Source organism: Ochotona curzoniae, unplaced genomic scaffold, assembly GCF_017591425.1.
Source record: "Ochotona curzoniae isolate NIBS_2020 unplaced genomic scaffold, NIBS_Ocur_1.0 scaffold_3835, whole genome shotgun sequence".
Lineage (NCBI taxonomy): Eukaryota > Metazoa > Chordata > Mammalia > Lagomorpha > Ochotonidae > Ochotona > Ochotona curzoniae.
The window spans coordinates 21,990,028-22,003,954 of NW_024467114.1; the positions used below are offsets into that span (position 1 = coordinate 21,990,028).

Sequence of the window (13,927 nt, forward strand, 5' to 3'; positions counted from 1 at the left end):
ACATGTCACTAAGCCTTCCTTTTTTAAAACCTCCATAAATTCCAACATGTATCTAGGTTCTTATTTTTCTCGAATTCAGTCTATGGTTTTGATTATTCCTTCTGCCTAAGTTTCCCATTTAACACACCTTAGATTTTATCAATCATATCACCTGACATTCAAATACTTCTAAATTTTTCGAGCAAAAAAGGAAATCAACCCTGATAATAGCCCACTCTTTCTCTCAGCTGCCTTCTTGAATGGTTTCACACATTAGATCCTTCTCAAACTTCCACTGCAGTTGATGACACTACCACCACCTCTTCCACAGACTCCTTCAAATTCACTGCTCCCAAGTCCTCCTTCTGGTCTCCAACCATAGCTCTGCAGCCAGTGATCTATGCTTCCCTCCATACAACTTCACATTCTCAAATGGTTGATCCAGTTTAAAGTACCAGTAGTGACCTCTGGCCTGAGGCTATCAAAATCTAGTTTTCCAGCATCAAGATTTACTTTAAGCTAAAATCTGCCAGAGCCAGGCAGATTTCAGCATTTGTTGGATGCACCTTTGTCATCTCAACTTTACTATGATGAAATCAAGCACACTGTCCATATAAACAAAATTCACCTCAAAGTGCTGCACCTGTCAAAACCATTAAAAAGCGTGATCTGTGCATATTATTCCTTATTCTCCATACTATGCCCATTCAATATACCACTGAGGCTGGCATTTATGAAACGCTGCTTTTGTAGGTCACTAACAGCTCAAGGACTTAGAATAGTTCTTATTAATATCCACATCAAGTTCAATCCTTGAACTAGCTTTTTAAAGATCCTACCATCAACTGCTACTTCGTGATCCACCCAGATGGAATCTCTAATCTGGATCTTAGTACATTTATTTATAGACTCAGAAATCACAACCTCTATCCACACCATCTACCTCTACTTTTTCTATTGGACTCAAACTCACACACATTTCAAGACTCCTCCTCTTATAAAAGGCTGCACTGAATCCTTCCAGATACACATGACAGACCAATGTCATTCCCTGGACTTGATATCATACAATCATTTGAAACATTAGGGGAAGCATATGGAATCTCTATTTTCTTGTGAGCCAATAATCATATCAAAATCTCAACTTTTAAAATACACAGTGTACATCTGTGTGTGCTGATGGGGTGGGCGAGCACAAGTGGAATGCTGAGATCCTAAGGAGCAGTAAGTACGTTCTGCAAATTCTTCTGTCCACTGGTGAGAGATGGAACGAGTACCCAATGCCAGCTTAAGATAAGTACTCTGATAGCCATATGCCAAGGAGCTCAGGGAGCAAGCCAGGAGTGACTAGAGTGTCAAACAGACCAGGCGGTGCTTTATGGAAAATTACTGCAGCCAGGTCTTCAGAAGCTAGAGGCATTTGAACATCACGCTAAGACTACCTCTCAGTGACACAGTTACAAAAGCACAGAAAGTTGAAAAGGCCAGTGTATTTACAGAATATTGAGTAGTTTTGTCTCAGTATGGGGTTTTAAGAAAGAAACAGCAGAAGATCTAGCTAGAAGGTTAGTGTGGAACTATTCTATAAATAAAAGCATATTTCATTCTCTCGGTCTTGGAAAAGAAGTATGCACATATTTCTCTAACATTTACTAATTATGGATGATACCAACATCAAAAACACTGTGCATTTGCCAAAAGTGGACTGGCTGTGTGTGTAATTAAAGCAGAATCAATGTGACCCAACCTCTATGAAACAAAAGTGCAAATATACAAAGGAAAAATACTGGAAGGACACAACTTTCTAGTTGAGTTTATGATCAGAGTGGTTAGGGTAGTGGTGATTTAAGATCTTTTTGTTCACCTGGGTTTTCTAAATTTACACACGGAATATGTTTTATCTTTACACTAAAACATGAATTTTTTGCTTCCTTGGGAAGCAATTTACATATAAACTTTGCAAAACATGGATTCAATGGTTCTTAGTATATTCCAGGAGTTGTGCTATCATCACCACAATCTAATTTCAGAAGAGTACCTTTCACTCTTCACTCCCCCAGCCCTATCCTAGGCAACCGATAATACACTTTGTCTCTGAGTCTGCCTATTAGGACATTCTACATGAATGGAATAACATGTTGCCTTTTGTGACTGGCTTCCTTCACTTTGTTTCCAAAGCCCATTCGTGTTGCAGCATAGAACAGCATTTATACACTTTGCTACAAAAACACATCCACAGTGTTAATACACTGATTTATTCACTCATCAGATTACAGTTATCCGGATTGGACTTCTTAGCTATAACAGTGCAATGAACATTCACAAGTCTCGTGTGTGTGTGTGTGTGTTTTAGTAATGGGCATTAAAAAAATCAATGAGGAATCTTGAGGAGGAGTTTATTAATAGATCATCTTAGTAACAGCAGCCTGAACAGTGAAACACTTTTGTAGGAGATACAGTATCATGTCCTGGGGACTGACTGAACAGAGCCTCAAGGAAAAAACAAAACAAAAAAACAAAAAATTAGTTTCTGTGCTGGCCTGAGCACCAGGCAGTGCCATCCACTAGAGTGGGACACATGGGATGCAGCGAGTTCCCTCAGGTATATGAAACTGGGAGAGGACTGCAGTGTTCTGGTGCAAAGATGGAGCCTGGAAAAGCAACAGATGGGAAGGCGCAGCAGACAGGAAGGCGCACGTGGAGCTGCAGTGCCAGGTGGATGACATCATCCTAGGCAGCAGGAGGACAGAGTGCCAGGAGACGGGACAAGGGAGCAGAAACCAGCACAGAGACGACCAAGACAGGCTTGGAAGGACAGCAGCAGATGAAGCAGAATGTTCTCACAAACTAATGGTATTGCTGTAAAATGCCAATGTTCACCAGATCTAGCCACCAGCAAGTCCCTGAGAAGATGAAGCATTACACAGGGAATGAGTCACTTGCAACGCCTCGGCCTATGCTCGGCGAGGGGATGCGGAGGGGGAAGGAGGAAGACGTCCCAGGCCAGCTGCACATGCTTCTGCAGCATCCTGCAAAGGACTTGACTTCGTTTATCAGAACTGAAACACAAACAAGCCCCATAAACACATGGTCATTGCTCTTTAACAACTTACTTCCTCTGGAGAAAAACAATTTTCCTGATATCTCAACTTGGTCCTTTTTGCTCCCTTACCATGATTCCTGATATAATTATTTAGTTGTTCTCACGCTGGTATTTTTTTTTTATTCTTTTACACATTGACAATCTGCCATATTCACTTCATAGGTACACATCACACATATGTGTACAGACCGTTTTTCATGGTTGTTATGTTTTAGCCAAGTGCTTCTTGAAACATGCACAAACAATGGAAAAGGCAAAGTAAGACTTAGATATCTCTCTCTCTCTCACACACACACACACACACACACACACACACTCCTGGAGCCAATCTGTGAAGTACATAACAGGAGGTTAGTTTTTTTTTTTTCATTGTCAGTTTCTACATTTGTTGACTTACTTAGAAAAACTCCAATATCTATTTCTTTCTGTGTTCCTGTGACTTCAGTTTTTCACATTTAACTCACATGTTCATTTGGAATGCATTGTGGCATATGGTATGAGCCAGGGAAGCTAATTCTTTTCTTCAAATGGTTGGCCAGTTCCCAGACACCATCTTTAAACTAATCCATCTTGTCCTCTCTCCAGAGCTTTGGAATGCCATATTAGCATATGTGGTCAGTTAGGGTTAGCACATTCTGAATTCTTACATATATAATTGGGGGGAGAGGGACATTTTTCATTAGAAAAACAGAAGCATACTACAAAGATATTCACCCGAAGATTAATAGACTACTTATAAAATTAGTCTCTACTTAAATATCCTTCTGCATTTAGCAGTACATCAATCCTGCCTGCTTTCAACATTTGACCGGCTGATTTCTAACTGTTGAAAATTGCTCAGAATTCACCATTAATTGGCTGCAGAAGGAGACTACATATCTTGTAAATTTATCCAAGATTTCATGCAGTGAGAAGTATTATTGGAGAACTGTTCCTTTCACATGCAATGACCAGCAAAAATCTGAAGGTCAGTCAACAAGGAAGGAAGGACTATTGACAAGGAGGAGGATACAGCAGATATTTCGAAGGAGAACAGGTTGTAGGTCAAAGGATTAAGAGAAACTGATGAGACCTTCAAATTTTTTCCTGAACAACATTCTCTTCGTAAAAGGTGAGTATAGGCCAAATTTGAGTGTGTGCCACGTTGCCAAAAACAAAAATCTCACTCAATGGTTTCATTGTGGTCTCCAACAATTAGCACATAATTGTAAAACTCTCACATTCTAAATTAATAAAATCTTGCTGTTACTTTTAATTGTGCATACTTTCCAAATAAACTGCTTTTTTGATTTCCAAATATCTACAAGCCAAATGTAGGTCCCAGGGCAGGTGGTGTTCTGCTGCCTCAAATCTTCCATACCTGAAACTATCCTGAACTTCCTGATTTGATACAAGCTCACTTTCTCTAATCATACCATTGTTATTCACTGTTAACTTTACAATAGCTATTCTGGAAAGGAAAACGTTATATGAATATGTTTCTTAAAACTTTTCCCTTTAACCTTATATATATTTTTACTCTTCCAAATACCTTTGAGATTTTTATATTATTTATTTATTTTTAACTGGGAAAAGCTTAAGTGTAGTGGAAATGTGTTACGTGGTAGGCACTTGCTTGCTTAAGCATTTTCCACGTACTATTATATTCAATTTGGCAACAACTCTAACATACCGTTATTATTCCTATTTATAGCTAAGAAAATGAGAAAGCAGATGACCGGAAAAATTGACCCCTTATCACAGAACTAGGTAAGCTCCAAGCAAACCATGAAACCTTTGCATCCCTCTGATGTCAAACACCCCTACTCCATGATATTTTCATTTCTTAGAAATACTGCCTCTTTTAAAACGGACAATTATCTTCTCTGTAGGAAAACACAGGTTCAGATGTCCTAAAGTATTTTTCCTGAGGTCTTTCACTTAAATTTCCTAATAAAAGATTTCATGTGTAAAAATTCAAATCGTAAAACCAAGAGAAATTGTAATGACCACATGAGAGTAAACACCAATCATCTTATCAAGCATCTGAGATCTTGGAGAATTACATTTGCATTCTGCTGACATAGGTCATTTGCAAGTGGTCTCAAAATAACATCAGAGCCCGGCGCGGTGGCGCAAGTGGTTAAAGGTCCTCGCCTAGCACGCCCGGGATCCCATATGGGCGCCGGTTCTAATCCAGGCAGCCCCGCTTCCCTTCCAGCTCCCTGCCTGTGGCCCGGGAAAGCAGTCGAGGACGGCCCAAAGCTTTGGGACCCTGCACCCGCGTGGGAGACCTGGAAGAGTCTCCTGGCTTCGGATCGGCATAGATCGGCCGTTGCGCTCACTTGGGGAGTGAATCATCGGACGGAAGATCTTCCTCTCTGTCTCTCCTCTCTGTATATCCGCCTTTCCAATGAAAAAATAATAAAAATAAATCTTTAAAAAAAAAAAACATCAAACCCTTAAGTAAAAATGGTTATTAATTCAAGTTTAAAATACTAAAAAGTGGGAGGCTTAAATATATCTCCCCCAAATAGGTTCAATAGCTTATATGATAAGTATACTCTATATTGGGAGTTGTACTCTTCATATCCATTTTTTCATCTCCATTTAACATAATAAAATACACTTATTCCTTGGAGGGCCACATCACATCTCAAAATTATTTTTCTGTTCCATGCACATCAAGATGGTCATCATATTCATCAGATCCTCTTGCTCCTCCTACTCCCCCGGCTAACTTCTGGCCAGAAATCTGCCAATGCCAAAGCAAACAGAGCTGACGCTACCGTCCCATTACGACTGCCGACTCACGTGACCTCATGAAAAGAGCATTGATGCTACACTTGATCATGTCCTCCCGGCATTGTTCCTAGCTCGGCTTGCCTGCCTGCCTTGCTGTGGGGCCACACGGCGTATTCTCCTAGCTGTGCTCTACCAGCTATCACTTACTTAGTCTGCTGCTTGGCGAACGCATCGCCATCTAGATTGGAGTGATGTTTAGCAAAAATAAGGAGGCAATCATAAGATTATTAAGGATTCATAATCCAGCATTCATGAGGATAAAATGACTAGCTTCCGAATCACGAGTTAACATGACTGACCTACTGTGATGACCTCACAGCATTAGGTTTTTGTGTGTAGATGCTTGTATGACTCAAATCTCAGCTGTAATTAGGGCTACTGAAATATTGTACTACTTGAAATAGAGTCTTAGACAAAAAGCAAGCTAAAGGCAAGTCGCTCAGTCCCAAGGACCTGTAAGTACAAAGCAGGTAAACCAAGGATGAGGCGGCAATCAGAGGGCTTTGCTTGCCTTTTTTTTTTTTTTAAACACAACCCTGGTGTTTGCAGTGCTGTCCTGGCAACCCTCTGTGACTCTTCCTCTGAGAGTAGAATGCATACACAGTGAGCCTGGAAACACGACGTTTCCATACAGGTGGATTCCTCACAAACCATATTTCCTTAGAAGAATGATACAGAAACGGCAAATATGAGAAACACAAAACTCATGGTTCTGCGGTAAAAGGTGAAATCTGACAAAGGCAGACAGGAAAAACATGAGGCAGGACATCCCAAGGCGGTTCTAGTGGACAGGACTTCCCCGGATAGCAGGGAGGGGGCTGTCATCGTGATGTTCTCTGGGGCCGGGAAAGGACACACATCCAATGTGCTGTCTCAGATGCGAGGGCAAAAAAAAAAAAAAAAAAAAAGAAACCCAAGGGCTTCTGGTGCCAAGATGTTTATCCATCTGTAACCTGGAAGGAATACGGTCCAACTGCACGCACCCCAGCCTTTTCATCCTAACTGCTCATCATTTCGCCTCCATGCACCATCCTTTCCTGAGCTGTTAGTGAGCCGATGAACCCACTAAGCTCTAGGTTTCCATGCACAGCATCAAGCAAGATCAAGCCTGTCACAAATGTGCATGTGCTCAGGTGCTTAGTGAGTCCCGCCTTCCTGCTGTACTGTCTCCATACATTCAGCTACAACTACAAGAAAGACTAACCTAACAAGTTCCACGATTTAAAGGACTGCAACAGAAATAACTCACAGGATTTCTTATTATCTCTGAATAGTGTCACCTAAGAAAACGATATGAACTGAACACATACAAAAAAAATTTTAAACTTTTAATGTAGTCTTCATAGCAAAGGAATGCGATTGCTATGTGAAACTATTTCTGTTCTCCTCCTCCCCAGTGGCCAGATCAAGTTAAGTGAAAAAAAGGCCAGATCAAGAATAGCTTACTCCAGGAAGAGGAGCTGCCCAGAAATTTATTTGTACCATTGTGGTCTGTGTGGTCCAGAGGGATACACCGTAGGCTAGGAGTTTTGGATTCTAGACCTAACCCTTCCGGTAACTATGTAACTTTGGGCAAGAAATCCTGTTTTTCCTGTCTCTGTTTTCTATTTGTAATACAGTAATAATTCTGCATATCTCTGCAGCCTCAAAAATGTGCTAAGTCCAGAGATAAAAATGCATGAAACATGTTGAGCTCTGGGGGTGGGAGGGAGTAGGGAAGAGTATCATAGGCAACAACTGAGCACGTTAATGACAAAGAGCACTGACTTGACAATGTGTTTAAAAATAAACAAACGCCTGGATGGAGACAGGTGGGGAAGGGGGAAGCAGTGAGTCCCTCAATCATCCCACGGCAACTCATCAGCAAGCGGAGGAAGGCACTCTGCTGTGACCAAGGCCACTCTGACAGCATCCATCCCCCCTGTTCAGTCAGAAAACTGGCTGATGGTCTCATGAATATTAGACACATCTTCCTCCTGCTTCTTTTCTTCCTGTTTTCTCTTCCTTCTTCCTTCTGCCCTTTCTTTCCAAACATTCAAAAATTCAGCATCGAGGCCTGGATTGTTCCAGATCCTAGATATAGACACGGCCCTCAAATCACCTACCCATCCAGCAATTTAAAGGACTGCGATTAGCATTTCACACTCAGGAACGGCAGGCTCAGGGAGCACATGTTCCTTCCAGGCACTGCCACTTGTTTCCCCATGGCTGTTATCAGAGAAGCTCGGACAGGATCTGGACAGACTGCGGAGAACCAGAACCCAGTCCAGCCACACAGCTGCCCCAATCTCCTTCAAATGTCCTCTTTCACATATCTGTCATTTTCCTCAACCCCCCTTTGTTTTTCTGTGGGCAGGCTTTGTAAGGAGAGTAATACAGGCTAATGCAAGAAGTTCATGGGGAATGACACAAAAAGACAAATTTATGCAGTGTCCAAGATTTTTTAAGTCCATGCATAATTTTTATAATGCATATTTTTCATGAATGTCTTGGAAACCATATATATATATGTATATATACACACATACACACACACATTTCTAAATTTCTTGTACCAACCAAAATAAACTCATGTCTTAATTTTCCATGAACTTTCTGAATTCCCATTATATTGAGTTCTAATTATGGTGGCTATTTTTCATTTGTCATCTCTCCTTCCTGAAGAAAGCCCACCTGTATTAGTGGCCAGAAGGCAAATGAGAGGAGGTTCGTGGAGCAGCTGAGAATACTCTCCATAACTGCTTCTCTGTTGCGAGCCTCTTGTGGCCACATAGCAAAGTCTTTCGGGAGTCCATGCTGGGTTCAATTTGCATGCAGTTCACACAAAAATATTTCCAGTCACAGAATGTAAAATCCCATGATCTCGAACCAGCTATTTTCTCACCCCTGCCTTTAGAGTACGAATAACACATACACCCATAACAAAGGCAGTAATAGTTTTAAGTATGCCTCTCACAACTGAGCTTGGTTCCTTACAAGCATGCAAGACCCAGCACCAAAGCAAGCATTATTACACTCACTTGCTAAAGGAGAGAAAGGAAGGCTGGGAAGTTAAGTAACACACACACACCCAGGGTCAACAAGAAGAAGGCATAGCGGCAGGACTCAAACACAGGTCTGTTTGCCTCCAGCATCAGCTTATTAGATTACACTATACTGTCTCCAAGCTCATCTTTTCGGGACTTTGCTGGCCTTCCTTTTTACTTCTATGGATTCTAGATGGGGACGGGGCAGCCAAAACACCCACTTGGATATGAGGGGGAATGAACTTAAGGCAGACGAGAAGGTGGAAGGGAAAAACCACATCACGTCCCATCCCATGACCCTTTCTTTAGAGAAACTACGGAGCTGCTGTATTTGATATTCCCCTTTGTGCCCTCCCACTCACCTCTACCACAGGCTAGGAGGCGGCAAGCAGGAGCTAGGAGCTGCTGCCTTCAGGGAACCCAAGTGAAGAACAGTCGACTGCTCAGCCCCTTTCATGGACAAAGAGCAGACTGGACACCCATACACACCACTAGTCCTGCCGCACAGGACTCAGCTGGACCTTTCTCCATCCTGGCTCACAGGTGCTTCAGCTCTGAAGCCTGCTCATAGCCCTGCATCCCTGGCCTTTCTCTTTGTGTCATATGCACTGTGCCAGTGACCACAATCCAACCAGACAGCCAAGGGGCTCCTCTCATCTGGATCCCATTAGCTGCTTGTTTATGCTATTTACATTTATGAATCATGGTGTCACAAGATCACATTTAGGAAAACTTTGCCTTAAACATAGTTATATTCTAGAATCCACTTGATTGGTTAGAAGCAAAACACAGATTTTATATACATACATATATATGTGTGTGTGTGTATATAGATATATGCACAGAGGGAAAAAGGGGAAAAAAAGCCATACCATTCCAGAACTGTTTAGAAAGCAAATATCCTGAGAATATTTACCCAAGCGGTTATTCTGGGATATCTGAGGGGAAACGTGAGAGCAATTTCCTTGGTTATCATCACTTTAACAGGAAACTGAAATCCTCAAGTCAGCCACAGACACATTCCTTTAAGCTGGCGGAAGTGCAATGTGCTCCCGGCACATGGCCGGAGCCCTTACCTGGCATGACCATGGTTTGTGGGACAGCCGCATCCGTACTCAGGCAGAGCCGGCCGCCTTTGGCCAGTCGGTCACAGAGCAAGGTGATGTGCTTCTTCAGGCGGCTGGTGTCTTTGGCGGGGTCCAGCTGGCTGCTGAGGTTCAGCACCTGCTCCTTTGAACTCTTGGACAGGCAGGTCTTCAAAAGGTGGGAGATGGCAGCATCCGCCGTTTCCTCCCAGCCCTGGATGCAAAAACCAATGCTGAACTTACACAAAAGATGACAAAGGACAAAGTGTATGTTTCATGTCAACCCAATTATACAGCCTTATTGAGAGCTCACGTTCATGTGCTGGAACCTGTCGAAGTACCTGGCATATTCCAGACCGGACTGGCTTTGAATTCAAGCTGCTTGACCTGGAACAAATTACCAGTTCCTCTTAGGCTCATTCTTATTTATGAATAAGGATATTAGTGGCTTGTCCCACTGGGGTCAAGGTCATTAAATGAGACAATATAGAAGAAACAGCTGCCTCCATCCCTGGCTCAAAGGAATCCCTTACAATAAGAAAAATTTCAGATGTAGGTTCATTTGATGCCCCAGTGGGTGACATGGCCTTGCCCTATCATTTCACATGTGGGAGAACCTTTGGATAGTGAATGTCAGACTGAAATAGAAACCCTCAGTCTCTCTCTCTCAGTTACCGGTCCCATAGCCTCTGGGTTATAAACAGAAACCAAAGAGCTTATTTCAAGAGGGATGTTGTGAAACTTGGTGGTCCTAGGAAGTCTGACTTCCAGGTGACACAAGGTCACAGAAGACAAGGAAGTAGACTGGTTGAACTGGTCATTGTTGGGAACAGCACAGCTGGGCTGCAGTACAGACCTGCAGAGAAGCACAGTGTGACCTGAACACTGTGCAGTCTGTAGTGTTAGGGACACCTGTGCTGGGCAGGGCCGGGGCACTGTCACAAGCAGGACTGCACATGGGAAGGCACCACCCTCAGGTGGGCTCAGAAAATGCTAGCAACAAGGAAAAGGGGAATAAAAGAGAAGGGGTCACTCCACGTGTTCCCATTTGGCATCCTCAGGGAGCTCCAGAGATAACTGGGTCAGATCTTTACGGGGGGCGGGGTCTAGAGGCCTTGAGCAGCAGCCCAGGGAACAAGGCAAGCATGAGTGAAAACTGGGTGTCTTGATCTATATGGCTCTGATTGTACTCAGTCTGATAAGAACTGTAGCACCATTAGGCATGGCAATCAAAGTGCAATTATAGACAAACTGAGTTTATTCTTGTAAACAATTGCAGAACAATCGAAGCCCTTTGTGTTGGAGGTGAGAAATCTGAGACTTAGGGAGAAGGTGTCCTGGAAACCCTCCCTCTGTTCCTACCATCCTATCCCAAGCTTCAACTCTTCCAAGTGCAAACGCCGAGTTCTGACACACTCAGTACTCTACTCCAGAGCCTGCTTCAGGATGTTCTCTTGCTGCTCCTTATCCTTGCACTCTGTCCCTCTCTCCAGCCTCTGCAAGGGCTCAGCTCTCATGCCACAGTTGTCCCACCTACTCTCCCTGGATCTCACCACTCATGACTCAGCTCAGACGCTGTCGACTAAGAGGAGCATTCCTTGACCCTCTCCGGAGACCTTGGAGATCTCATCCTGGCCCAGCAATTCTCAGCCCAGCTGTGGTCATCACTTGCATCCTACTTTCCCACACCTTTACTGTGCTAGATGGTCAAGAAAGGTGCCTGTCAGCCAGAGAGATGGTGACGTGCATGTACAGAGCTAGGATACTATAGTTGAGGGAACTTTGGAGACCTTCTGATTCCAGACTTGTAGAATTTTCCATGGGTTCCTTACTCAACAACACTTATTTATCAAGACCTAACTGTATTAAGATATCAACCATCTAATACTTTCTAGACAGTCTTTGAGTACATGGAAAGCCAGCAAGTAGGTACTCCTGTGGTGTGCCTGTATCTACCCTCCATAGGCCCTTCTGCCCACCCCAGAGCCATATAAAATAACTCCAACCCTTCTTTTACATGACAGCCCTTTCTATCCATGAAGACAGCAATTCTGTACCCTCTCCTCCAGAATAAACATCCACGTTCCTCCAGTTCTTCCTTCTATAAACATGGTTTCGAGTTTTCTCTCCATCTTGACCACTTTTCTTTGAATAAGCTCCAATTTTAAACACTTAAAAATTTATACAGTTAAATAGAGGTCCTCCAAATGACCTAAGACACCAGGCTTGACCCGGGGATTGCAGGGTAGGACGCAGTGGTCCCTTCCATTGTCTGGGAGTTCTGACCCCTGACATCCACAGCTCTCATTCTCCTGGCAGATGCATCACACGCTTCATTCACAAGAAGCACAGACGTAGGCCAGGCCTGTTCCACACATGACACATTTCCCCTTTTGGGTTTAGGTTGCCAGGTTTTCAGATCAAAGTTCCCATGCTCATGTATCCAATAGAGAATTTTCCACTGATTGGCATGACCAATTCATGAGGACATTGTATTCTATTGGCCCACTATTACATGCCACCCGGCAAATTAAGAAATAACTTTAAAATGATCCTGAAAATCCTTTCAGAAGACCTCAAAGACTATAAAAACAGCTTCCTGCCCCCAAACCACTAAAGAATAATAAACCACTGGTTACCACAAAAAATATTTCTCTGCTACTACCAAAATCTAAACTAGACAAATGTCTAAACATTACTATTTCGATAATAAGAGGTAAATGAAGAAAAAAATAACAGCCCAAATGTCATTGGAAAGGATGTGTTTTTCAGTCACTTTTGAAGTCATTAACAAAGACCTCTGGAGTATAAGAATGGTAGATCCTTGGAATATAATTTGGCATTTGTTTGCTCTGTGGTCAACTTAGCATTAAAACAGTTTCTACTCTCTTATAACCTACTTATCTAAACCAGCTACCCTATCCATAAATTATAATAGCTTATTACATTATTAAAGTAGATTGGGCAATTAGTTCATAGCCAGTACTAAAGAATTCCTTTTCCTACTGCCAACTTGCACGTCAAGCTTAAAACCATTCTATATTTATGTACTTGGTGTGGATAGGTGTTTAACATAATGAGACATGATGCCAATACTTGGAAAAAGATGATTGTTGAAATACAGAGTCATTATGTGGAGGACCTGAATTGCTCCCTAAATTCATATATCACAAGAAATAGGAACACTTATGAAACAAAGAAAGGATCCTTCAGCTAAGATTCTAATTTTTCGGCTACCCACCCTGCTCATCTTCCCCGGTCACCATACCTCAAAGTGAGTATCAAGCAGGCGGCTTATGAAACAGTAAAAGGAGACAGCCTTTAATTAAGCTTGTCAAATTAATCACCTGGCGTGTCCAGAAAAGTAGCCAATGAAAAAAACCAAATTCACAGAGCATGCCCAAGCAACATGGGAATTCAAACACCACGCTGAAAATGGCTGAACTATCTCTTCACTGTGTGAACTGAGCTAACCCAATCTCTCTGGGATCCACTGGAGGTCTCCATTATGCAGGAATAACACTACTGCTTCTGTAAGTCATATTTGGGGAGTAAGATACTAAAATTTTCAGTGAAGGATATTATGGGATAAGCAAAAATATTCAACCCTACTTTTTGAAAGAATCAGAAAACAGAAACATACCATTAAAATCCAGTTTACAACAGAATAATAAACTTTTTAAAAAATCATAAATTTCTGCAGTCTTGTTTTTAGAATAGAAACACCATATCTTTGACTACAGTCATATCAGGGAAAACCATAAACTACCAAAATAGCACTTACAACCAAATGTGCACAAAATGAACTCTCATGGCTAGAGGCAAAGCAAATAAGATCTGTCTAAAGAAACAAAAGGAGATTATGTGGACACAGCACAGCCTTCAGGTGGGGAAAGAGGATGCTCTCAAGTACTTGCCTGGCACTACACATGTGAAAGCAAAGCAACTGT

At 42.3% G+C, this 13,927-nt stretch overlaps 1 protein-coding gene across 1 annotated transcript in view; it reads right to left on the reverse strand.

The window, feature by feature from the left end:
* BBS9 (Bardet-Biedl syndrome 9) overlaps positions 1–13,927 on the reverse strand; it is a 333,069-nt gene that overhangs the window by 51,125 nt on the left and 268,017 nt on the right. Inside the window, exon 21 of the mRNA XM_040965097.1 lies at positions 9,969–10,191. Coding sequence (XP_040821031.1) covers positions 9,969–10,191 — 223 coding nt within the window. The remainder of the gene's footprint in view (positions 1–9,968; positions 10,192–13,927) is intronic.